Genomic DNA, 22,519 nt, shown 5'->3' with positions numbered 1-22,519 from the left:
CCAATTCTGAGTTTGTTTAAACTAGTGTAAACTCTGCTCATGGTGCTGGAGCAAGTCATGAGATGCAGTTAAGGCCCTGCTGTTCCTCAGGTTGATGAGAAGCTTGTGTTTGGCTCCTGCTCATTCACAGGTCAGTTTGATCTGGACATGCCCATGATAAATGCTAAAAATCCACTGTTGCTCACTTTGCAAGCAGTAACAGTAGGATTTATGGAGCAAACAGGCATGAGAAGTGAACAACCTCAAGATTTTTCAACCTATATGATTACACAGGAGAGATACTTGAACTACTACTATTTTGTAAATTATTATTTTTTAGTAACTGCAATGACTCACATGCTTGATTGTATACAGAATAAGGCAATATTTCAATGTACCACATCCACTAAAAAAATTAACACAAGGGACACTTAGCTGTCCATCTAATCAAATACTTGACTTGATTGTTCCCTCAAAGAGTGGGGTTCTTTATTTTTGACTAGCCTCTAAATGGTTTTACAGAGTAGCATTTAAACTCCAGAGCTCTTCATTTCATTGGGGCTTTTCAGGGGGATTAAGTAAATTTAATGTTATTTACATTGTCTGGAAAAAAAAATCAATCAAAAAATCCATTTTAAATATATGAATTCTTAATTATGTGAAGTTTTATATCAAATCAAGTGTGGTGGGTAAGGGAGGTTGTCATGTTTTATTTGGGGTAGTGTGGTGGTTTTTTTTAACATAACACAATGAAGGGAGTTTTCAGTTAAGAAGTCATCTTCTGCAGAGGAAACATGCAGGATGATGTTTGTGCTCATTTTAGTCATCAAAGCTGAAGTGCACAATAATGGTAAGCCTATGTTTCTACAATAAGAGGATATTTCTCATAATGAAGGAAGTCTCAAAGGTCAACAGCTACAATACCCGGAGAGGTTACATCACAGAACCACATCTGTGCAACGCTTCTCTCTCTCTCTCTCTTTTTTTTTTTTTCCCCTTCCTTTCTTTCTCTTTAAGCTTCAGTGTTGATCACAATACTTGCCAGAATAGTATGGATTTAAATTGGACTTTATTTACAGTGTGATTTAGGTATTAAACATATATATATACGTATCAAAAAATTAAAGAAAGAAAGATAACTTAAATGAGTATTCTCCCCAAGTAGCTGAAAGCCTCTTAATATCCTGTACATTCCCAAATTCAGATTGTCCAGACTGTTTTTTGAAATATGATTTATATTGTATTACAGTGATGTCAACAGCAACATCTCCTGAATCTAGTCTGGACCTCTTAGATATCATAGAATCACAGAATCATTAAGGTTGGAAAAGACCTCCAAGATCATCTGGCCCAACTATCCCCCTGCCACCAATATCACACTCTAAACTATGTCTCTAAGTACCACATCCAACCTTTCCTTAAACAACAGCTCTCTCAGTCTGCCTTCATAGGAGAGGTGCTCCAGCCCTCTGATTGTCCTCGTGACCCTCTTTGGGACCCACTCCAACAGGTCCATCTTGTGCTGCAGTCCCCAGAGCTGAACGTGGTGCTCCAGGTGGGGGCTCAGCAAGAGGGAGACAAGCACCTCTCTCAACCTGCTGGCTGCACTTCTGATGCAGCTGAACATGCAGTTGGCTTTCTGGGTTGCAAGAATACACTGCTGGCTCATGTTCATTTTATTTGTCCACTAGCTTTCCCAAGTGCTTCTCCTCAGGGTTGCTGCTCTCAATCCACTCATTTCCCAGCCTGTATTCATGTTTGGGATGGTCCCAACTCAGGTGCAGGACCTTGTGCTTGGCTTTGTTGAGCTTCATGAGATTTGCAGGGGCATATCTCCCAAGCCTGTCCAGGTCTCTCTGGTCAGCATCCCTTCCCTCCAGCATGTCAACAGCACCACACAGCTTGATGTCAACAGTAGACTTGCTGGAGTTCTTGCTGAAATATCTTCTATTATGTGATAGTACCAGGCCTGGCAACATATACCTCCGTCTTGAGCAGTATATATGTGAACAAGGAAAGTTTTGGCTATTTTGGCAACATTTGCATGAGGGAAAAGAGATAGATATATCTTATTTTTTCCAGTTCACTTTGTATCTTGATTTACCATACAAATTAATGTTACCAGTACATGTACCACAGTTTGGAACACTTGATATAATATATTGCCTTCTGTTTGGGGCTTTTATTTTTTTGTGTGTGTGTTTCTGTACTTAAATTTTCATTGCAAGAACTGCATTTTATGATCTGCTTTTTGATGCATTTGCTTTTCCAGCAATGTTCCTTGATTTAGCTTTAGGAAATCATTGCTAATCTAAATACAGCTTGTCTTATAATGGCAAGAATAGGTACACCCCTGCCTGCCCATTCTGTTTGTTTTTCAAGAGACAAGCAGAACTGATGAAGTCCACTCTTATTCCATTAACAGAATAGCAAGAAAAGAGGCTGCTTTACATACTTGTCATTGCTGTAGACTTTATTCTATTTGTACCCAAGACTCCAACTCAGTATTGTTGAAGTCAGCCAAATCTTTCCATGGCTTCAGGTTGTTCTGAAATAGTCTATAGACCTAAAAGCCAAAGCTGCTTCTAACAAAGAAAACAAAATCTTTTTCTTTCAATTTCTAAAAGAACTTATATTGTGGTGGAGCCTGTTGTTCATGTCTAATCATGTTCAATGGTGATCATTCCGTGCATCACATATTAAAGTGAAGTTACCTAGCATTCAGTATTTCCTTGATTGCATTTGGTTTGTCAACAATTATTTCATTTAAAATGGGTGGTGACATTCTACCATCCTCGTTTCCTCACCTGGCAATTTGGAATGATAGGTATGAAGACATTGTAAACGTCATCCAGGTAACTAGAAAACCCTGAGTATTTAAGTAGGTGAGACTAAAGACTGGTCTTCTTTTAGGTGTGGACAAATATGAGATAGGTTGGAGTAGAGAAAGAAGGACTTGAAAAGCTGAGGACATGTGTTTTGGAAGGTGTACTAGGTGTATTGGTTGTAAGTTGCTCATTCTTGCCTTGCTCAGCATTGTGGCCAATATTTTACTTTATTTTCCCAATGGAGAAACAAGATTTGCTTCAGAGCATCATCTCAGCAAATATGTAGAGTGCCTTCATGGCATTCTAGGTGGAGGCCTTTTGGTAAGTAATAAGCTACTGCTTTCTCTGAAATGTATTTTAAAGCTACTTAGTATTACTGTTTCTTTACCAGGTACGTTAACTTATTCATTGAATATCTTGTCAGCAGGAGTCTCTGGAATCGTATCAAAAAATAAATAATAATAATAATAATAATAAAAAGAAGCTATTTTGCAACATGAGTATTATTAGTTACTTTGGTTATCACAGCCTCAACCTTATATCACTTCAGAGCTGAGAATGAGGGTATAGGCTGCAGAACCCAAATGCAAAAATGGAACCAGGCCTTTCAGCAAGATATGGTTTAAGTAAAGGGCTAAATCTTATGTTTTTATTCCATTAGTGAATTTTCTCCTTTTTAATGTCTGTAGATAACTAGTATTTATTTGAAATTCCTTAATGTATGTTATCTGAGATGTGGAAAGACAGCTGTTACAGCTCTGTTCAGCTTTTTTTCAGAGGAATCAAATAACAGTTACCAAAGTTTTGAATTAGAGTAATAGCCAAGGATGAAGAACTGAGTGTGTTCAATATAAGAGGTTGTTAATCTGAAGCAATTATTTTTTAAATTTTCAATTTTGTGGACCACAGTTTAGCATATTGACGTTTCCTGACTCTAGGCTTCCTTTTTCATTCACTTTTAGCCATCCTCTTACGACTGCAAATCTCAAGCTATCAGCAAATTACAGGGTGAAAAGCATTATATAAGGCCCTCTGTCTTGTGAGAGGTTCTTACAGCTGTGTTACAGCCCCATTAGAACCTAGACTGAGATTTGCAAAGCCAGCTTTACAGGCAGGCTAATCCAAATTAAACAAATGGAACTGCTCCTGAAACACATTCTTGTACTACGTCTTCTGGCCTGCAGCACTGGGGCTCAAAAAAGGTTTGAGTAAGGGCTGACTAGTATGTGACTCTGCTCAACTGTATTGTAAATCTGTGCTGTTCAGTGGTAACACTTTGCTCATTTATGTGTTTTTACAAGCTATTCCTGGGTGTGGTGTCTTTGTATAAGTGCAAACTAGTATTAAGTCCTATTAGTGCTGGTGGGGAGTATACTCTATTTAACCAGCTCTCTGTTCCTCCTCCTTGATTTTATGCCAAAAGCTCTGGAGTATGGACAATTTAATTTTCGTACAGATAGTGTCCCCTACATTGCTATGCATTTCTGTTACTGGAAACTCTGTGGATGTGAAAACCTAGAAGAAGCTAGATGTCTGTAATGAGATGTTTGCATGAATTGCGTAGAATATACCCAGACTTTTTACTAGACTAAGACTTGTTTTGTCACACAGACAGTGACAACTACTCTTCAGTAACGAATATGGTGGTGGTTTTGTTAAAATAATAAACAATTTTCAGAGCCTTGCCTTGTAGTCCTCCTTTGACAGAAAGTGAATACATTTTTTTTGTTGGTGGTGGTGCTTTTTGGTTTTTGGTGTGTGTGTGTGTGTGTGTTTTGTTTTGTTTTCCCAAAGTATTTTATTTGCAGGATACAGCCTTTGGGGGGGGGGGGGGGGTAGGGCTGGGGTAGGACCAAAAAAACACCACACCTTTTAAGGTTGAAGCATCTCAAATTGCAGTAATACCACAATACCACAGCATGGTCTTTATCAACAGTCTTTTTAGGCACTTAAGTGCTATGTATACACAATGTAGAAATAGAAATATACCTATGCTGTTGCTGGTTATACTGCTATCAATAGTGAAAAGCCTACTGTGTGGGAAGTAAAACTGAATAACCTATACACAACACCGATAAGTTTTGTAAATGAATGCAATGTGAGCAGTGTGTTTTATCTGCCTTGTCTGTATAACAAAACAGAACAAAGAACAGTGTGGTTTTGTTTTCCCCATACCCAGGTACTCATTCCAGCTGCAGTATTCATTGGGCTTCACAATGATGACTGCTGTGGGTGCTTTGGCCATGAGAACTGTGGGAAAAGCTGTGCAGTAAGTGATCCTTTATGTCCCGGTCCCTGATAGTCCTCAGGAGAAGTTCATGGCTGTGCTGAAAACTCATATCTGTGTTTGCTGTGCAGATGATCTCCTCAGTTCTGGCAGCCTTTGTTGGGATCCTTGGTTCTGGATACTGTATAATCATTTCAGCACTGGGCTTGTCTCACGGACCGTATTGTTATACTCATGTAGAAAGAAACTGGATCTATCCTTTCACTGAATCTTCTGGAGGGTAAGTTGTCTTCATATGTATTCATGAGTATATTACTTCTTTCTGCATGTACAATGGGTTTTATTCTATAACCTTCCAGCAATATTCAGTAGCCACATACCCAGCTCCATGGAAAGTTCTGAGTTTGTTTTGAGAAATAATTTTGCTCTTTCAACTGTCTTGAGCTTGTCTCTTGCTTTGATCAATAATAGAAAGTTCTGCCTTTCTAGCCTAGATTTTTTTTGAATAAATTGAACCACACAAATTTTGTTAAGTCTTATAGTTGAACATGTTCTTAAACAGAGCAGGATTTCAGTGTAGTAAACCACTATATTTTCTATTCCTACTTAGAATGATAATCCTTGATGCAATTACAAGCCAGATATAATTTGGTTCTAGTGTGTGGTAAGCATCCCACTCTGACACAATTTTATTATACTTGCATTTGATGTGTACAGATACCTGTTTGAGTATAACAAATGGTCTAAATGTCAAGAACCTCAAAACATCGTTCAGTGGAATGTCACTCTCTTTTCCATTCTTCTTGTCCTGGGAGGAATAGAGTTCATCCTGTGCTTCATACAGATAATCAATGGCATTCTTGGAGGAGTATGTAGGCTGTGCTGCAGTCATGAGGAGGTAAGCCATTTATTCAGCTAGTTATTACCATACTTCCCAGAAAGCTCATATGAAACACTGTTGTTACTGATGCTTCTGTAGAAGCTTAGCAGCTATTTTTCAGGCATTCTTAAGTAACAGCTAAGTATAAAACTTTTTTTTTTTTTTTAATTATTATTATTTATATGGCCCTATTGCATTCTGCTTTTTCATATAGTATTTGCTATACATATATTAGCTGTTTGCTCAGCTGTTTGCAGTGAATTTAGTCTGCACATGAACTGGGAGGTCTTTTCTCCCACTGTGGCACATGCAGTCATCAGCACAATGTAGGTGTTACAATCAAAATACGTATCTCCTGCTGGTGGTAGTCTTTGCCATAGCCTAAAGTATTGTTGCATAGTGTGGTGCGGTATTGTGGCAGGCTGCCTGGTCAAAATGTGTAACTTCAGCCTCACATTTTGCCTACAGTAGCTGGTGAACTACTAAGCTTATGGGTGCCATATGTGTAAAAATAAAATAATAATAATCTGCAGCAAAAACCTTGTTTAGTAAAAGCAGGATAAGAGAAAGAATTAAATTGTATATAGGTAACAAAACTGGCAGAGAGATCTGAAGGAATTTTTGAAGGTTTGTTTTTGTTTGGTGTTGCTTTTTGTGAGTGAGGAAGGGGAAATCCTCCAAATTTCTTTAGTCTTGTTATACTCTTTGAGTCTGTTTTTAAAATTAGTACCACAGAGTTATTGTTGGAATTGCAATGCCTTAAAGTATGAAATTGGTACGGTTTATTTCACACACATATTATGGCTAAGAATATTTCACATTTTGAATTGATATAGCTGAATATTGTGGCACTTTGAAAGCTGTTGCTGTCCTCTACCTCCTGTCTTCTATGCTGTAATTGAAGTACAGAAGAGTTGTGCTGTAACTGTCTAAATGTGGTCAGGTTAATTTGGTCTCCTACACTTAGATATTATATTAGCATTAACATTCTTCCCCTTAATATGTGTTTCTTTCTTTTTGTTTCCCCACAGACGTTTGCTTGCTAGAAAACCTGAAAATGGGTTGATGTCAGTGCATATGCATCATGTATTGAGTATTCTGTTTCGTTCTGTTTTTTATATTACTTGCATACTAAAATGCACATTGCTTGTTTTCCAACTATGTTGTCACCATCAATTTAAGTGACTTGGGATCAGCCTTTGTCATTGGAGTCATATGCATGTAGGCATACGTATGGAGTCAAAGCTGGACAGCTTTGGCTCATTTCATAGCAGTACAGGCAACTGCCTGACCTTGGGTCAATAAATATGCTTTCTTTTTCCTTTTTTTTTTTTTTTTTTTTTTTTTCCTGACACAACAGCTCTGTACTTCATGCCACTTTCCCAATATAGTTGCACTGTTATTCTGATGTTGGAAAAACCAAACTGAATCTAGTCTGGCCTGGAAATGAATGAATTCTCAGCTGGAACAAAAATAAAGCAACAGTAAAATGTGAGTGACCAAGGACTGAAACATGTACTTTTTTTTTTGTTTTGTTTTTTTGTTTTTTTTTTTGTTTAAAGCAAGAACTGTCAAAGAATTGAGATATAATAAAACTGAGTTTTTTCCAAGCTTCTCCTGTATTTCACAAATAAAGATTTTTATTAAAAATACCCAGCAGGTGTCAACGCTTCTTTCCATGCCCATACTGAAACTTCATTCCTAGTCCTAAAGGAAAACACAATGGTGACGTAAGAATATAGATATAAAACTGCCAGGTTATAACCTATTTCTTCCATTCATCAGACCCTGTCAGAGTGAGAACTGTTTCACTCTATTTTAGATTATTTAGCTGAGCCAGGCAAATGTGCATCAACAAGGCTGTGGAGACTTAGTGAGATCCCTGTAACAAATGAAACTCTTCACCCTATGTGGAGAATTAGTTCTAGGTCTGGGCTAGCAGCACTTTCCTGATGGCCATTCCAAGCACTGGAGGGAAGTTCCTGCACAGTTGAGCCACTGCTTTCTGGCCCTCATGCTTCTTTCTCCCAAGGAGTGCTCACCCCTTTGGAGTCTTGAGACAGAAGAAAATTTGGGTCTGAATTCCTGTTTCTTAGCTTTGGTCAGCAGGACCCCAGGCATGGCAGCATTCCAAAAGTATAGTGCAAATTCAGGGCAGCAGTGACAGATTAATCTGAAATAATAGACTTCACCCATAAGCAGCCTGGAGGCAGTATTTTCAAAGAATCTGTGCAAGACCTTCTGAAGTTTATCTTGCAGAATATTGCAGTGAATGTTTTACCATCAGGCAAAGTAAACCTGAATGATATGCTGCCAACAGCATTGCTGGCAGGGTCATTGTGCTACTGGCAATGGCATTTTTCGAAGGAAAAATTAGACATGCCATTTGTTTAAACAAAATGAAGCTGGTTACCATTAGTGCTCAAATTTGGAATCTAGCAGTTAATGTCTTCTTTGAAAACAGTCAAGTTAATTTCTGTTTGCGTCAAAAAGAATTTTCTACAGGTGTCAGTGTATACTTAGTACTACTTTTAACTAAGAGGGCAGTCTTTAAAGCAACCCAAAACTCTGAAGAGTTTCTCGGGCTAGAATGAAGTCCTCCCCTCCAAGTCTGCCCTGTACAAATATGTCTCTGAAAAAAGAAATCAACTGTGAAAATCTGAAGTTGCACACATGGTTCCACAGTCACAAAAGAACTCCCAGATGGGAAGAACTTGTATTTAGAAACTCAGGATAAGTACTTCTTGCGATACCTTTTTTCATACATAAAGTACATAGAATTAGTTGAGAGCACTCTTTAGTACAGCTTCTGCTTGTTGTACTTATCCCTTTCTTGCCCCGCTATGGGAATGAGGAGAACAAGTGCACTCATGCACACACAAACAATTCCTTCTTGCTGTGAGCTATGATGTCTTTGTATGTGAAAAAACACTGTGAATAGAGGATCTACATGGGGTGTGGAGTGAGGGGGAGAAGGAAGAGGAAAAAAAGGTCTTGATGGAATAAGGTATAATTCCCACAAAGCTTCAAAGTTTTTTGCCTTTACGCTTTCATAATTGTTATTTGTCTTTCTGATTTGTAAAACTAATTAGAGAGCTGAAACAAGGTTAGGAATTCCAACGGGCAGAATTATTAGGCCAGAGTTTAGAATTAAAACTATAGCTCAGATCCACGTAACATGAAAGCACAGCATTACTACTCATCCTTTATATTGTTATTAAAAAAAAAAAAAAAAGTCTGTTGGATTCCTTCAAGGCCTCATGGACAAGACAGAGTCTGGGGAGTTTTATCAATTACACTGGGGAGAAGCAGTTGTTTTACGTTACGTTCATTTCAGTTAGCAGAGAAGTCATTCGTCCAAAGTAAACAAGGGTTTTCGGTAAAGGGCTCAGAGTCAGCTCATGGATATTGACAGAGGAATCCAGTTCTTGCAACACTTAGTAAGATATTTGAGAAACAGGCTTGCTTACTACTTGGTATAATATTGTGGTGTCCTGTTCTAGTGGTATAGTTTGCCAGCAACAAAACAGACGTTTAGATGTAGAGCTTAGGGATATGGTTTAGTGGGGACTGTTAGCTGTGAGGTTGGACTCGATGATCTTGAGGTCTCTTCCAACCTAGAAATTCTGTGATTCTGTGATTCTGTGATACCATGGTTTGTCATTTTTGTTATTTGCAGAGCTCGGTTTAAATACAGGATAAGTCATGCCATTTGTTGGTATACTGCAAAGTGAATACTGTCTCAGGTGTCATTTTCTGTGTTTCTTCTTAGTAGAACATATTTCTGTAGGAAGTAGTAGCAAATTTATTTATAAACTAACCTGCCTTTGTAATTTGGCCTTTGCTCTTAGAAAAAAAGATTTTGGTCTATTCAATGATCTATGAATTTTGTAATATAAATCAATCCTGGGATGTAATGTGCCTGCTGTTAATTCAACTATTTTCTCTGTTCTGTAAGGGAAAGTGTTTATGCCACACATGTGTGTCTGCCAGGTGAGGTTTATCACTTGTTTCAGTTATAGGGAGGCCTGAAAACATGCCCACAATGATCAAGGAGTAAAACAGAAAGTATAGGAAGATCCTCAGAATAAAGTCTGAGGACTTCAAAGTGAAACCTCTTAGAAAAAGAAGGGAGAGAGGAAAATGAGGAAAGGGAGAGATACAGCAGATAATGAATAGAAGAAAAAAATGGTTTGTTTGCATGAGTAACACCATGCCCATTTCCTTGGGTGACCTTATTCAAAGCAGTAGGAAGGAATTAGTTACAACATGCAACCCAAACAGCTTTTAAGAGATCATGAGAGAAGCCTTACACGTGTATGGCCTAAAACAGCTCATGGGGAATCAGAACGAAAATATGTCATGACATCATTGCTTCTAAAATCAGCCTTTTCAGTTTTGATAGAGCCCCAATGATTTTGTTCACTGACCTTGACATCCCCATTGAGTAAACCCTAAGTTTGACCTTGAATTACTTTTCTGATGACTTACCAGGGCAAGCAAAGAAGGTCTGGGTCATGCTTCAAGCATTCAAACAAGTCTGGCTCCATTGTACTGGAAAGGATGCTTAGTTGGTTAGAGCTAACAGAATGATGACATATGAAAACAGGGAAAGTGCCTGGGATTTGCTTTTCACAGTTCAAAGTCACAAGCACATTTCAAAAACCCAGACCTTTTGTCATGTGCAAGAAATCACACGTACTTAGGTCAGATCTGTAGCCAGATGTACTCAAGTATAAGCACAGAATAAAAGAACTATTTTTTTTTAAGAGAAGCGCAATTTATCTCACAAAAAAAAAAAAAAAAAAAAAAGTTCATCTGCATCACATTGCTGAAAAGAATAATTAATAACATGTGAATATAACTCTGTCTGGCAATTTTTTTTCTGGGCTTCTGTGCTCCCTGCAACACGACCAAGAATTGGGTTGGTGTTTTTGAGAGGATGCCTCATATCAACAGCCAGTGCCATGTTCCACTGAAGTGCTTCAGTGAAGTTGAAAAGAGTTGAAGGACCTGTTTCCTTCTTCTAGATTGTGCTGCTACAATTTTCCAATAGCAATAGCTATTGCCCTTAGGACGATATCTTCTAAGATTTATTATTTGGTATCTCTATGTAGTTTGAGATAATGTGTAGCCTTTCTGTGCAGAGGCTTGACATATTCATCAAACAGCTCCCTGCTCCATTTAAAGTAGGAAAAAAAGTGCTGTAGTACAGCTGAGAAATCTGCCTGGTGTCACAGAATAGCTACACGGTAATCCATGTTCTCAGGAGGAGTGTGTTTCTAAGCAGTCTCTAGGAAATGAGATCTTTGATGTTCCTTCCTGAGTCTAACTTCTAGACATGGTTCATTAGGAAGATCACTAAGGCGGATCTTTGAGAAAGGAAACTGGTATTTAAAGACATTTGCTCAAAAAGTTTAGACAGCAATATTTGTCTGTTGTTCTGCTAACAGTTAAGCACTTCTCTAGCACTGGAGTTATACCCATCACCAGGTCCTTGTGTATATTAAACTACTGAGTCAAACTAAGGAGGTCCAGAACGCTTTTCATAATTAAAACCTTGTAACATTTTGTTAGCTTAGAAGAGCAAAACTTTTAATATTCTTGAGAAATGGCTTTAGAGGCATGTCGAAGTTGTTTGAGTTGTCTGCTGATACCTCTTGCACTTTGGAGTATTGTTGTTAATGTCCTATTATACTTCCCTAACGGGAATGCTTCATATGCCACCAGTTTCCAGCTTCCCAACTATGTGTGGTATTTCGAAGGGATCTGTTTCTCAGGTGTGATGGTAAGTGTTGATTTTATGGATTTTTTTTTAATGAATTGCAATTCAACTGCAAATAATCTTGGGTTACGGGGCAGCAAAGTAATTGTGTCTTTAAAGGGAAAATGGATTTCATTGTCAAAATACTGCAGACAGAAAAAATTGATCAAACTGAAGAAATTATGACTATATTGAATGACATGCTACATATGCTATTTAATTTCATATATGTGATTTTGCAAGGCTGTTTTTTTTTGTTGTTGTTGTTGTTGTTTGTTTGTTTTTTCTGCTTGATTTTTTTTATATGTAATTTACACTTAAATTATTGAGTCAGGAACTATTTTGATATAATCCTCTATGGACTTTGAATTAAAGCTCTTTTAGCAAGACAAAGCAAAACAAAAATCTGAAAAAAAGCCTGTCATGACTGTTCAGATGTTTTTAAGAGCTGTATACAGTCCAGTATTTAGAAGACTGATTACAGTTCACAGGACATCAAGTTTCACTGTTGTTAGGTTAAATACAGAAGATAGTCTCATTATGCCTGGCATAGTTGGATTTTCTCCATTTTATTTGTAATGTGTTCATCTTCAGTAATAAATTAACATAGAGTTGCCTACTACTCATGCTGTTCGCTATGTTCATAAAGAACCGTAGCCTCAGGAACAGAAAGTAGTAACGTGATAAAAGTTTGTTTACACAACCCGTATTTTAAAGAGCTAATGTGCATGAATAAGGTGGTTTTATGAAGCTGCTGAACTGTGAGAGGTATTTAAACATGAAGGATTAATTTAAAAGTACGTATTCTTCCTAAAGCAGAAGAAAAAAATAATCTTTTTCCCTATAGGGAAAAAAAAAAAAAAACTCTCAGGGAAAGAATTTGAATGCAAAAGAATAGTTGAAAATTTAGCAAAAAGTTAACTGCAAAAGCTACATTCATATTTTGAAATATTTTTAGCCTTGGGATCATTACCAATTTATTAATGATGTATATATTTTCCTGTTACAAACAGGGCAGCAGCATGTGAGAAGATAGTGTTGTGCTAGCATGCATATGCTAGCAACATGTTTTGCTAGAGCTCATCCCAGTGATAAAAACCCTAATGTCAGCAAAGCTTCTGGTGGCTCATGGCATTTTATGTAGTTCCAAACAATGGGTTACTTAAAATGCTGCTGTGATTGATAACATTACATTTCTGAGTTAACTCTTAGCTCTTTCTTCTTGTGTTTTTCTCCTAACTTCCAGCCCTCATAAGTGACAAATCTAGGGCCATCTGTTTTGTTTTTCCAAACAGTTTCAGAAACTCCTCCTTTTTATATTTATCCATTCAAACCAGTGCCTTTCTGAGTAGCAACTTTTGGTTCTGGAGTCCAAATCTTATTTATTGCGTTTCTAGTATCAGGTTTAAATAATCAGGTTTAAATATTCTGAGAAAAACAGTATGCGTACTTTACAAAGAAAGAAAAGCAAATTCCAGCTGAATCAAACCTAGGCTTGTACTACTGACTTCTAGCATAGCTGCGTTGGTAAGGGAAGTGACATCCTGATCCACGTAACTGTCAGGAAGAAGCTGTTGAACTGATGTGACTAGATCAATGATATATCCTTCCTTTCATTGTTATTAAATCTTTCATTTGTGAGCCTGGTTTTTTGTTTGTTTGTTTGTTTGTTTCAGTTTCACTGGTATAGCTGTGTCCATGCTAGTAACACTTCACTGGGATGGGAGACACTACTATTAAATCTAGTGAACACAGACCAGGTCTGTGGTGCTTTCCTAGTGCAGATTTAAAATCTCAGCAGCGCATAACAGATACAGTTATCTTGATTAGGACAGAGAGAATTTGGCTCAGTATATCTGCAGTCATTTTACTCACTTTATAATGTGCCCTTACAGATCCTTCTCTTGGCAGTAATTCTCATAGCTCTGGAGTGTAGTGTGTTCCATCAGTGCTGCCAGAGTGAGAGCTGTAATAAAACCTACAGGGTGAGTCTATCTTTTATTTTTTGTGTACCTAATCAACATTTGTTCTTGGCATCTTCCTGTTCCTGTGTTTTCAGTACATCCTTCTTAGCTCTCTTCTGCTCTGGTTCCATTTTCTTTCACAGAGAAGGATTCTAAGTCAGGTTGAGAGGTCACAGAATGTGCAGCTGATTCCATTGATGCATATGCAGAATGGAAGAAAAACAAACAAAAATCCTTGTAAAATAAAATAAAAACATAAAATGCAGTAGAATTTTAATTGAATGCTCCTTCTAAATAGTTTCATCCCCTTGCTTGTATTATGTGGAAGTTATTTTTTCTAGTAACAGGTCAATATATACTGTCTGGGATGCAAATATGTTTAATGCAGGCATGTATTCCTCTAGCATACTGAGACACAATTTTGCAAAAACACAAGTTTTAAAAAGATCCACAAACAAAATTTAACTGAGAGTTGTAAAACTGTCATAAATTCTGCCTTAATCTTTCCTCTGCATATGTATGTTTACTGTTCATTATTTGGTATTTTTCTCTCTGAATTTTGAAGAGTGGGGCAACCACATGTGAAATTCAACCTCAAGGAAGCAGCTGGTCAGGAAGAATGAGTGTATGTTCAGTGGAGACTGCCCGTATAGTAATGTTTTTCTCTCTTTACTTTAGAGTTTTATTTCAATTGTGTTAGCCCTGCTTGGAGTTGCTTTCTCTGGATACAGTTGCATCATTTTTACCTTGGGATTGATCCAAGGCCCATTCTGCAATTCATCAAATGGATGGGACTACATCTTCAAAAATACTGTTGGAGGGTAAGAAACATCAGTGTTAACTCCTGGAAGAAACTGTTCATCAAAAAAATAGACAAATTCTGTCAGACCCTTACATAAAATGGCACAATCTCTTGAACACAAGACCTATATTGTAAGAGTGAAGTTTTTCAGCTTGTTCAGTGAGCACCAGAACCTTCAAAGAAAGGTATTTGCTTCCTTATAAGAAAAGCTTAAATGTAAGAATCTTTGTACTGATCAAACCTGGAGGTCCATCTAGCCAAGCATTCTTTATCTGGTGATGGTCACAACCATGTGAAGTAAAGAATGTAAGATTAGATTCAGTGTAGATGGATACTTCCTCAATATTGTCTCAAATTCCTCAAGTTCTTGGTTCAAAGACTATAGATGGAATTTTTATGTTTAATAATTTAGTAGGTTTCTGTTTAACTCCAATAGACTCAAAAGTCTGCAGTTTGATCATTGGAAAGTTTTGCAGAGAGCTGCTATGTCTCAAAACAAAACAAAACAAAACAAAACAAAACAAAACAAAACAAAAAACACCTGAGGAAGGTAGACAAAGTGTTGTTGGTGTCCCAGACTCCTAGAAGCATGAAAGGTTTTATTCAAATGTGTACTCTGGCAATGCTTCCACAAGATTTTACATTCTGCCTTTAAAAGATTAAGGTTGTATAAGACTTGAATTTTTCAAGTTATATTTGTCAGGCTCTTCCAGCTGCAGATGAATGCACTGAGGATTAAATTTGTCAGAGGCTTTCAATTACAAATGGTTGGGGAAAAAAACAGCATCACTGAGCAAGTGATTCTAACAAAGCTTCTTGCAATTAAACCCCAGGCTACTGCATGTCTCACAGTTAAAAGGGCATAACTAGCACATGTAAATCATGCACATACAGGATCCTCAAGGATGCAAAGTGTGGCTCTAAAACAACTGGAATTTGCATGTAGTGACACTTACAAGGTTGCATGCACTGATCAGAATGATGTAATTTGGGTGTTCAGCTGGACTTAACTTAGAGCTAAAATTAAATTAATAAAAGGAAAGTCATAGAATCATAGAAACACAAGGTTGGAAAAGACCTACAAGATCATCTAGTCCAACCGTCCTCCTATCACCAATACTACCTACTAAGCTGTTATAGAATTATAGAATCATAGAATATCCTGAGTTGGAAGGGACCTATAAGGATCATTGAGTCCAACTCCTGGCACCACACAGGTCTACCCAAAATTTTAGACCATGTGACTAAATGCACAGTCCAAATGCTTCTTGAACTCCGACAGGCTTGGTGCAGTGACTACTTCCTGGGGAGCCTGTTCCAGTGTGCAACCACCCTCTCAGTGAAGAACCTCTTCCTGATGTCAAGCCTAAACTTCCCCTGCCTCAGCCTGACACCATTCCCATGGGTTCTATCACTGGTGATTAAGAATAGATTGGCGCCTTCCCCTCCACTCCCTCCCATGAGGAAGCTGTAGACTGTGATGAGGTCTCCCTTCAGCCTCCTCTTTTCCAGGCTGAACATGCCAAGTGACCTCAGCCACTTCTCATACGTCTTCTCCTCTAGTCCCTTCACCATCTTCGTTGCCCTCCTCTGGACACTCTTCAACAGTTTTGCATCCTTTTTGTACGGTGGTGCTCTGAACTGCACACAGTGCTCAATGGGAGGCCGCACCACCGCAAAGTAAAGCGGGACAGTCGCTTCCCTTGACCGACATCTGCCATTGGAAAAACAAAAATGCAGTGTCTTTCTAAGCACTTGGGTGTCTAACAGAGAAATTAATGAAACAGGTGTATGTGAGGTACATAAGTCTCTATTCTGCTGCGTTTGGCAAACCTATCCAGGATTTACAGTGGTGTAATGAAAGACCAGAGTCTGGCTCTTAAAGCTTAAGCATATAAAGTCCAGTATGGGTTTTCTATATAGGAAAGTTAAAATAATGTGTATTTAAATATAATTGCATACACCGTATTTAATTTGCTTCACATTGCTGTTTCTCTAATAGGTACCTCACAGATTACTCTGCTTGGTCACAGTGCACTGAACCTGCTAATGCAGTGGAATGGAACATCATTTTACTCTCTATTCTGATAGCTCTTAGTGGACTGCAGTTGATCATCTGTTTTCTCAAAGTGGCTGCTGAGTTGAAACGGACACTCTGTGGGACCTATTCTGTTTTTGTTCAGGTAACAAAAGACCCGAGGCTGTCTTCTTTCTTCAGCATCTACAAGGTCAGTTTAGCTTCAGCAATTTCTCTCAATAGAAGACGTAGTCTTCTGGTTAATGCATTCTCTTTTCCACTGCATATTAAGAGCAGACAATATGTACTGACAGTAGATCTGCTGCATCCTTGTGCTATACAGGGATGACTGTCTGCTCACTCTAACTTTTGAGGCTGGGATTAAAAATAAAAATAAAATAAAATAAAAATAAAAATAAAATTTTACTCCCATGTCAGCAGAGGCTTCTGAGCATCTTTCTTCTAGCATTCAATGTAAAGTCATTCTTATAAATGCATAGATCTCACAGCAAAAAGAAGATGCGAGGTAGTAAGTAGCACTTACTACAGTCCAGGTATCAGTATTTACTGTATTTTCACTAGGTTATTGAAATGATAACTGAGAGGGCTCTGCTTTGGCACAAGAATTAGTTCAAATTCCAGAGTTCAAGTGACTGATGCACACCAGTTTTAAGTGATGTGTTCTACTGGCATTCACTTTCCCTGACTTTGGAGGTAAGGTGAAATGAGGGATGCTTACTTCTCCCTGTCCATCTGCACTCGAATGAAACAAGGTTTTTATGTAGCTAGCAGTATCAGTGTTGACAGAACATTCAAGAAAGATTTCTGGGTCAGGGAAAGCAACAATGCCCTAAAAACATGTATGTGCACCCACATGCACACACATATATGTACACCTGCACACGCACACACACACACACCTGACACCACACACAGTGTGGGGGGGTATCTTCAACATGTAAGCTTTCTTGCAAATGCTTTGGGAAGCAGTGTGGGGAGGCCAGGGCAGGTAGGATGGCAGTGACTACATAGTGCAAGCATCCTTGAACGGTGCTGAGCAGCATGTTCAGAGAAGCTGTGAGTGCCATGGAGGGCCTTGGGCAAGCAGACAAGGAAGCGTTGCTTGTAGGACTTGACTATAACAGCAGCCTATAATGAGGTCATGGCCTGAGGCAGTTTCTCTCAAAAACATGTTTCTTGCCAGAGAAAGAAACCTGAAAACCAACCTAGCTTTCAGTGAAGTCGAAAAGAATATCTTCCCGTGGGAGCAGAAGGGTCACCTCTTGTGCCCTGAATGTATGTTGAATTTAGGTTGGATATGGATATTTAAGAGTCAAACAACTTCTAAATTGAGTTGAAAAAAGCGAGTCTTCCACTTCATTCCTTTTTTTTTGTTTGTTTGTTTTCAGGCTGGGATTCTCTGAAAATGGCAAGGAAATCTTCATTGCTTCTGCCACACAAGCACCAAAAAAAAAAAAAAAAAAAAAAAAAAAAAAAAGAGGGAGAGAGAGAGAAATGGCTTCCCCAGCATTTAAGATGGCAGATTTAGTTGCTGCAAAGACAAGTGAAATCTTTGTCTTCAATCTTTCTTTCTAGAATGTCTGTATTGTGGAGGAAGGTATTTGAACGGTTTGATGGCTAAATAGTGGACATCTGTAATTTCCTAAAGAAAAGCTGTTTTCTAACCTGTCCAGTTGTGCATAGCCATGACTCTTCACTTCTTACCTTCCAGCTTGTTCTGACAATAGGGAGGTTTAAATACCATGGAACTGCTTTTGTCCTAAGCCTGCCTTTTTTTTTTTTTTTTTTTTTTTTTTTTAATAAACTGCAGTAAAACTACTTTTATAGTCTCCTCCTGTCTTTGTTTAGAACATGTGAGTATTTGTTGTTATGATATGGCCTGATTCAAATTCCACTATATCTGGAGGAATTCTACCTTGAGAATTAGTTTATTGGATGAAGCCAAGTTTCTAAATGGTTAAGTTTAGTTACAGACAGACCATAATGGTCATGAAAGGCAGTAGTCTATCCTATTCTGTCCTAGAAGCTTATTAACTGCACAAATCAATCACTGAAAAATTTTAGCAAGTCTTGCTGAGGTAAGGCTTTCAGAAAGACATCCAGGCCTGATTTAAAGATCAGATACACCACTCTGAAGTCATATATGCTAATTAGTATGGCTTAATAGGTGCACTGGGCCTCTTCTTTTCTACCTGGAGGGAGACTTTTATTATTATTATTATTATTATTTTATTTCTTTTTGGAGAGGGGGAAGGAGTCAAGCGTTATGGGAATTGAGGGAATATAGGAAGGTACCCTGCACTGGGAGCACCCAGTGCTAGTTTACTAGTACTCTTGTGAATACCCTGACTTTGCTGCAAGAGAAGGCTAACATTCTTGCCAATAATAATCAGAGGAAAAAAAATCATCTTTTTAAAATTGGCAGCTAAGGAATTATTGTTTCATTCCTCATGGAAATTCAGGGATTCACAATAAAGTGGACATATGGTTCATCTACAGCTGCTTGGGCAACATTTGATCTTGCACTCTATCTTCAAGAGAGTGAAAACACAGAAGGCAAACGACATGCTTCAGACTAGCAGTGATGCATGTAACCTTGTTACATCAGAACAAATGGAGCTCAGGCATATGAAAATTGAATATTAAATTTGCACTGTTAGAAGTGTAAGCCATACTATAAGCAACAGTTCTGGATAAAATATTTAGGAAAAAAAAAAATAGAACATTTAAGTAATTTAATTCTGTTTAAGATAACTTTGAGATTTTGCCTTTATATTCCTCTGACAAATACTTTGGAAAACCGATTTCTTCCTGTAGGATTTGAATAATAGAGCTAAACTTAATTGTTTAGTTTCTATTAAGTTGAATGAAGCAATAAAGAAATTACTGATGGTTAAAAATGTATCTAGTCTTTTGGGTGACAATTCAGGGTGTCATGGATGTTCAGAGGCAAATGATAGACATGATGACAAAATAGGGACTGTAGAACTACACATTTTTTTTCCATAGGTTTAAATATATGTCATATTATAACACAACTTAAATGATAATCCCACATTCTTATGGATTTATGGATATTGCTTGAGGACAGACAGCAAACAAATAAACAAAACCTTAACAATCAATTCCTACCAAATATCTTGGAAAATCTTGCTGAGCTCATGCTTATAAACCATGGAGCTGCTTATTTTGTTAAGGATTGAAAAAAGATTTTGGTTATTTGGATAAAAACTAGTATGTGTGGGGTATACATCCAGAGCAGAAAAATGCTAAAATTGTAAAATGTTTCTAAGGTGAAGAGCTCCATTTCATTGAGGAAATCAAATAAATTAACTATTCTGTTCAGACTCCATCTCAGTCATGGGGAAAACACAGGCTTATTTTTAGACAAACAGAATCTATTGAGGTAGATTTTAATATGCTAGATAAGAGCAATGAAATACCTGAAAGTTACATCTGGAAACACTTAACCCTTCTTCTTGCTCCTGTATCTGTCCTCTCCACTTTCCAATGGTATCTGTCTCTGATAATGAAAAATATTGAGTGTAGCTGACAGAAGACACAAAGTATCTGGTTTCACAGCTTTTTCCATAGTAATCTTATTATTGGCTCTGCCTAAACACTGACAAGGTTCAGTTGTCTTTACTTCATCTGTGATTGTGTCATATGAATCTACATTTCTTCTCTAACACAGGCTTGTGTCTCATATTTTAGCGGCATAAATGAAAAGAAAAGATGTTTTCATTGAACATATTGAATCTGCAACCCTCTTTATCCATAATCCAGATATTGGAATCTCCATCGCCCTGGCCAACTTGACAACACAGCTTTTAAATGGGCAGATTATTCATTTGAAATTGATGGTGTTAGTACCAAAGGCTAATAGTGTTTTGTTTGTTTGTTTGTGTGTGTGTGTTTTGTAGGGGTTAAGGCAGAATTAAATTTAATTACTTAATCAAATCAGGCAAACCTTATTCAGTTCTAAATATGCTGTCACTAACAAGTAATGCCTATTAGCTAAAAACAAACAAAAAAAACCCTACAGGATTCCTGTAAGGAATATTAACTGATTTGAAATCCAGACATACCTGACTGCTTTGATGGTGATGTTTGAGACAACATAGCTGTCTGACTCTCCATTTGCAGAATACAGACTTTACCGTAACCATAGATGGAGGAAGCGAGCCATAGAGCCAGGATAAAGATCACACCTTGCTGGCAGATAGGTAACCCTTCTTTTGAAGGTTTCCTATGCATGTGCTATCTGCTCAAATCTACACATAAAATAGTAAAATTAACTCCTCTGTTAGTGAGGAGTTAATGCTGAAACGTAGAGGTAGGAATGCCAGCATTATTCATTAAAGCCCATACATTTTGTCAGAATATTAAGATGCTGTGTCTGGAGTAGCAATATCATTTGTTTAACCCATTGCAACTGCAAATAGGTCTAGAGACTCATTTTTGACCTCAAATAATTGTGGGCAAACATTTGCAGTAAAAGACAGTGGAGTGCACCCACCTTTGCATTTTTTAGAGTAATTTTCCTCTTGTAGGTAAAAGTGAGTCTCACTGAAGTATGATTTGCTAATGCCCCTCCCTATTCTTCAGATGTTGGATGGCAGCTTTAATCCACATTGGAAAAGACTAGATGGCAGAGGAAAAATGAAGATCCACCAAACTTTGAAGGGTATTTACCTGCAAAGGTTTTAAAAGTCAGAATAGCAGCACAATTAGAGCACTAAACACATCACTTGTATTAGGGAAATATCATGAAATTGTGAAGTTTCATTTCAATCTCCCTGTGAGCCTTTGTTCAGACTTCTTTTCAGAAAACTCCTCTTTTTTTTTTTTTTCAGAATATTGATTTTTTGAATTTCTACTTTTAGAAAATTTTTGAAGAAAAAATCAATTTTATATTTTTCAATGCAACTTTGAGGACTATGTGAACAGTCACAAGTTTTCAACACCTTTAGTATAAGAAATGAGGTATTGTGGTTTAAAACAAGATAATATGAATGACAGCAAACTGTAGCTTTGTTACTTAAGCAATTAAGATAGGTACTCATTTTTTTTAGGCTCTGTCTACCAGAGGAGAGAGGCTTCTGTTCTTCAAACACTCTCTGAAGATACTAATGCAGACATGGGAAACTCAGTCACATCAATTTATTTATTTATTTATTTTTGAGATTCTTAGGAGAAAGATAATAGGTGTATGCTCAGGCACATGCATATATTAAATGTTCAGGTGAGGCTTGATAAAAAGATGTAATTGAAAAATTGTGCACACAAAACTTTCTGTTTTGTTTTTCAGTAGAAGGAACATGCATTTCTTTGGCAAATCAAAAAACAGTAATTCACAGTTGTCAAGGGACTAAGGCAAAGAACAGTTTTTTTTTCCCTCAAGTAAATAAGAGGATTTCAGGGATACTGATAACGTACTGTTTCTGCTCCTCTGTTCAATGGCAATTTGAACACACATAAACCAAACAGTCCACGTGTACATGAATAACTGTTAGCTGAGTATTAAGAAATGGCTTTGAATTTCAGTAGTATAAGAGGATGTAAATATTTTATTTTTTAACCTCAGTTAATTTACAAATGAGGCATACACAACCCCAGCAAAACAATCTTTCCACTGAACACTGACTTTCTTATGTGGAAAAGGAAAGAAAAAAGATCCTTACAGAAACTGTTCTGAGCATGTGATGCCAATCTGGGAAATTCATAAATTTCATCATAGATTCGGTCATATTTTAAAAACTTGGCTTTGGTTCAAGTCTTTTGGACAGAAACAGAATTATCCATTTAATGCAGCTATTTAGAAAGTTTCAAAAAGTGATATTACGAACTTCAGTTTTCTGTCAGCAACTGAACTTTTGTGTAGGAATTATGATTACAGTTGGTAATCTATCTGTATAGCACAATCATGGTAAATAAAGTTTAGTTTTGTATGTTGTTAAAGGAAACTTGTTTCACTTTAGTTATGTTCTGAATCTTCTATGTTCTGGATAGAAGTATTTTATCCAAAAAAAAATCA

General features: G+C 37.4%; 2 protein-coding genes across 6 annotated transcripts; both read left to right on the top strand.

Moving 5' to 3' along the window:
- Positions 1-2,873: 2,873 nt before the first annotated feature.
- TM4SF1 (transmembrane 4 L six family member 1) lies at positions 2,874-7,566 on the top strand. Its single transcript, XM_005023631.6, has 5 exons — positions 2,874-3,128; positions 4,987-5,076; positions 5,166-5,314; positions 5,752-5,932; positions 6,946-7,566. Exons 1-5 carry the CDS (start codon positions 2,952-2,954, stop codon positions 6,958-6,960), a joined length of 612 nt encoding a protein of 203 aa, XP_005023688.1. The 5' UTR covers positions 2,874-2,951; the 3' UTR covers positions 6,961-7,566.
- Positions 7,567-11,237: 3,671 nt separating this feature from the next.
- TM4SF18 (transmembrane 4 L six family member 18) lies at positions 11,238-18,277 on the top strand. 5 transcript variants are annotated; one of them, XM_038183779.2, is made up of 5 exons: positions 11,241-11,702; positions 13,574-13,663; positions 14,321-14,463; positions 16,447-16,627; positions 17,044-17,659. In XM_038183779.2, exons 1-5 carry the CDS (start codon positions 11,526-11,528, stop codon positions 17,089-17,091), a joined length of 639 nt encoding a protein of 212 aa, XP_038039707.1. In that variant the 5' UTR covers positions 11,241-11,525; the 3' UTR covers positions 17,092-17,659. The 5 variants fall into 5 exon arrangements, with proteins under 5 accessions (XP_038039706.1, XP_038039707.1, XP_005023685.1 ...); XM_005023628.6 differs by lacking the exon at positions 17,044-17,659 and adding an exon at positions 17,871-18,277 and having other exon boundaries at positions 11,242-11,702; positions 16,447-16,672; XM_072042496.1 differs by lacking the exon at positions 17,044-17,659 and adding an exon at positions 17,666-17,844 and having other exon boundaries at positions 11,242-11,702.
- The last annotated feature ends 4,242 nt before the right edge of the window (positions 18,278-22,519 follow it).

The sequence above is a fragment of the Anas platyrhynchos genome, chromosome 9 (assembly GCF_047663525.1).
Source record: "Anas platyrhynchos isolate ZD024472 breed Pekin duck chromosome 9, IASCAAS_PekinDuck_T2T, whole genome shotgun sequence".
NCBI classification, from domain to species: Eukaryota; Metazoa; Chordata; class Aves; order Anseriformes; family Anatidae; genus Anas; species Anas platyrhynchos.
The sequence above is the reverse complement of the archived record's forward strand: the minus strand, read 5'-3'. Positions and strand labels throughout refer to the sequence as shown.

Bases quoted from the DNA above. Each gene is read 5' to 3' on its own strand.
- TM4SF1 (XM_005023631.6), top strand. From the start codon at position 2,952: ATGTGTTTTGGAAGGTGTACTAGGTGTATTGGTTGTAAGTTGCTCATT. The intron at 3,129-4,986 runs GTAAGTAATAAG...CCCCATACCCAG, and splicing joins TTCTAGGTGGAGGCCTTTTG to GTACTCATTCCAGCTGCAGT. The intron at 5,315-5,751 runs GTAAGTTGTCTT...TGATGTGTACAG, and splicing joins TTCACTGAATCTTCTGGAGG to ATACCTGTTTGAGTATAACA.
- TM4SF18 (XM_038183778.2), top strand. From the start codon at position 11,526: ATGGCTTTAGAGGCATGTCGAAGTTGTTTGAGTTGTCTGCTGATACCT. The intron at 11,703-13,573 runs GTAAGTGTTGAT...GTGCCCTTACAG, and splicing joins TCTGTTTCTCAGGTGTGATG to ATCCTTCTCTTGGCAGTAAT. The intron at 14,464-16,446 runs GTAAGAAACATC...TTTCTCTAATAG, and splicing joins TTCAAAAATACTGTTGGAGG to GTACCTCACAGATTACTCTG.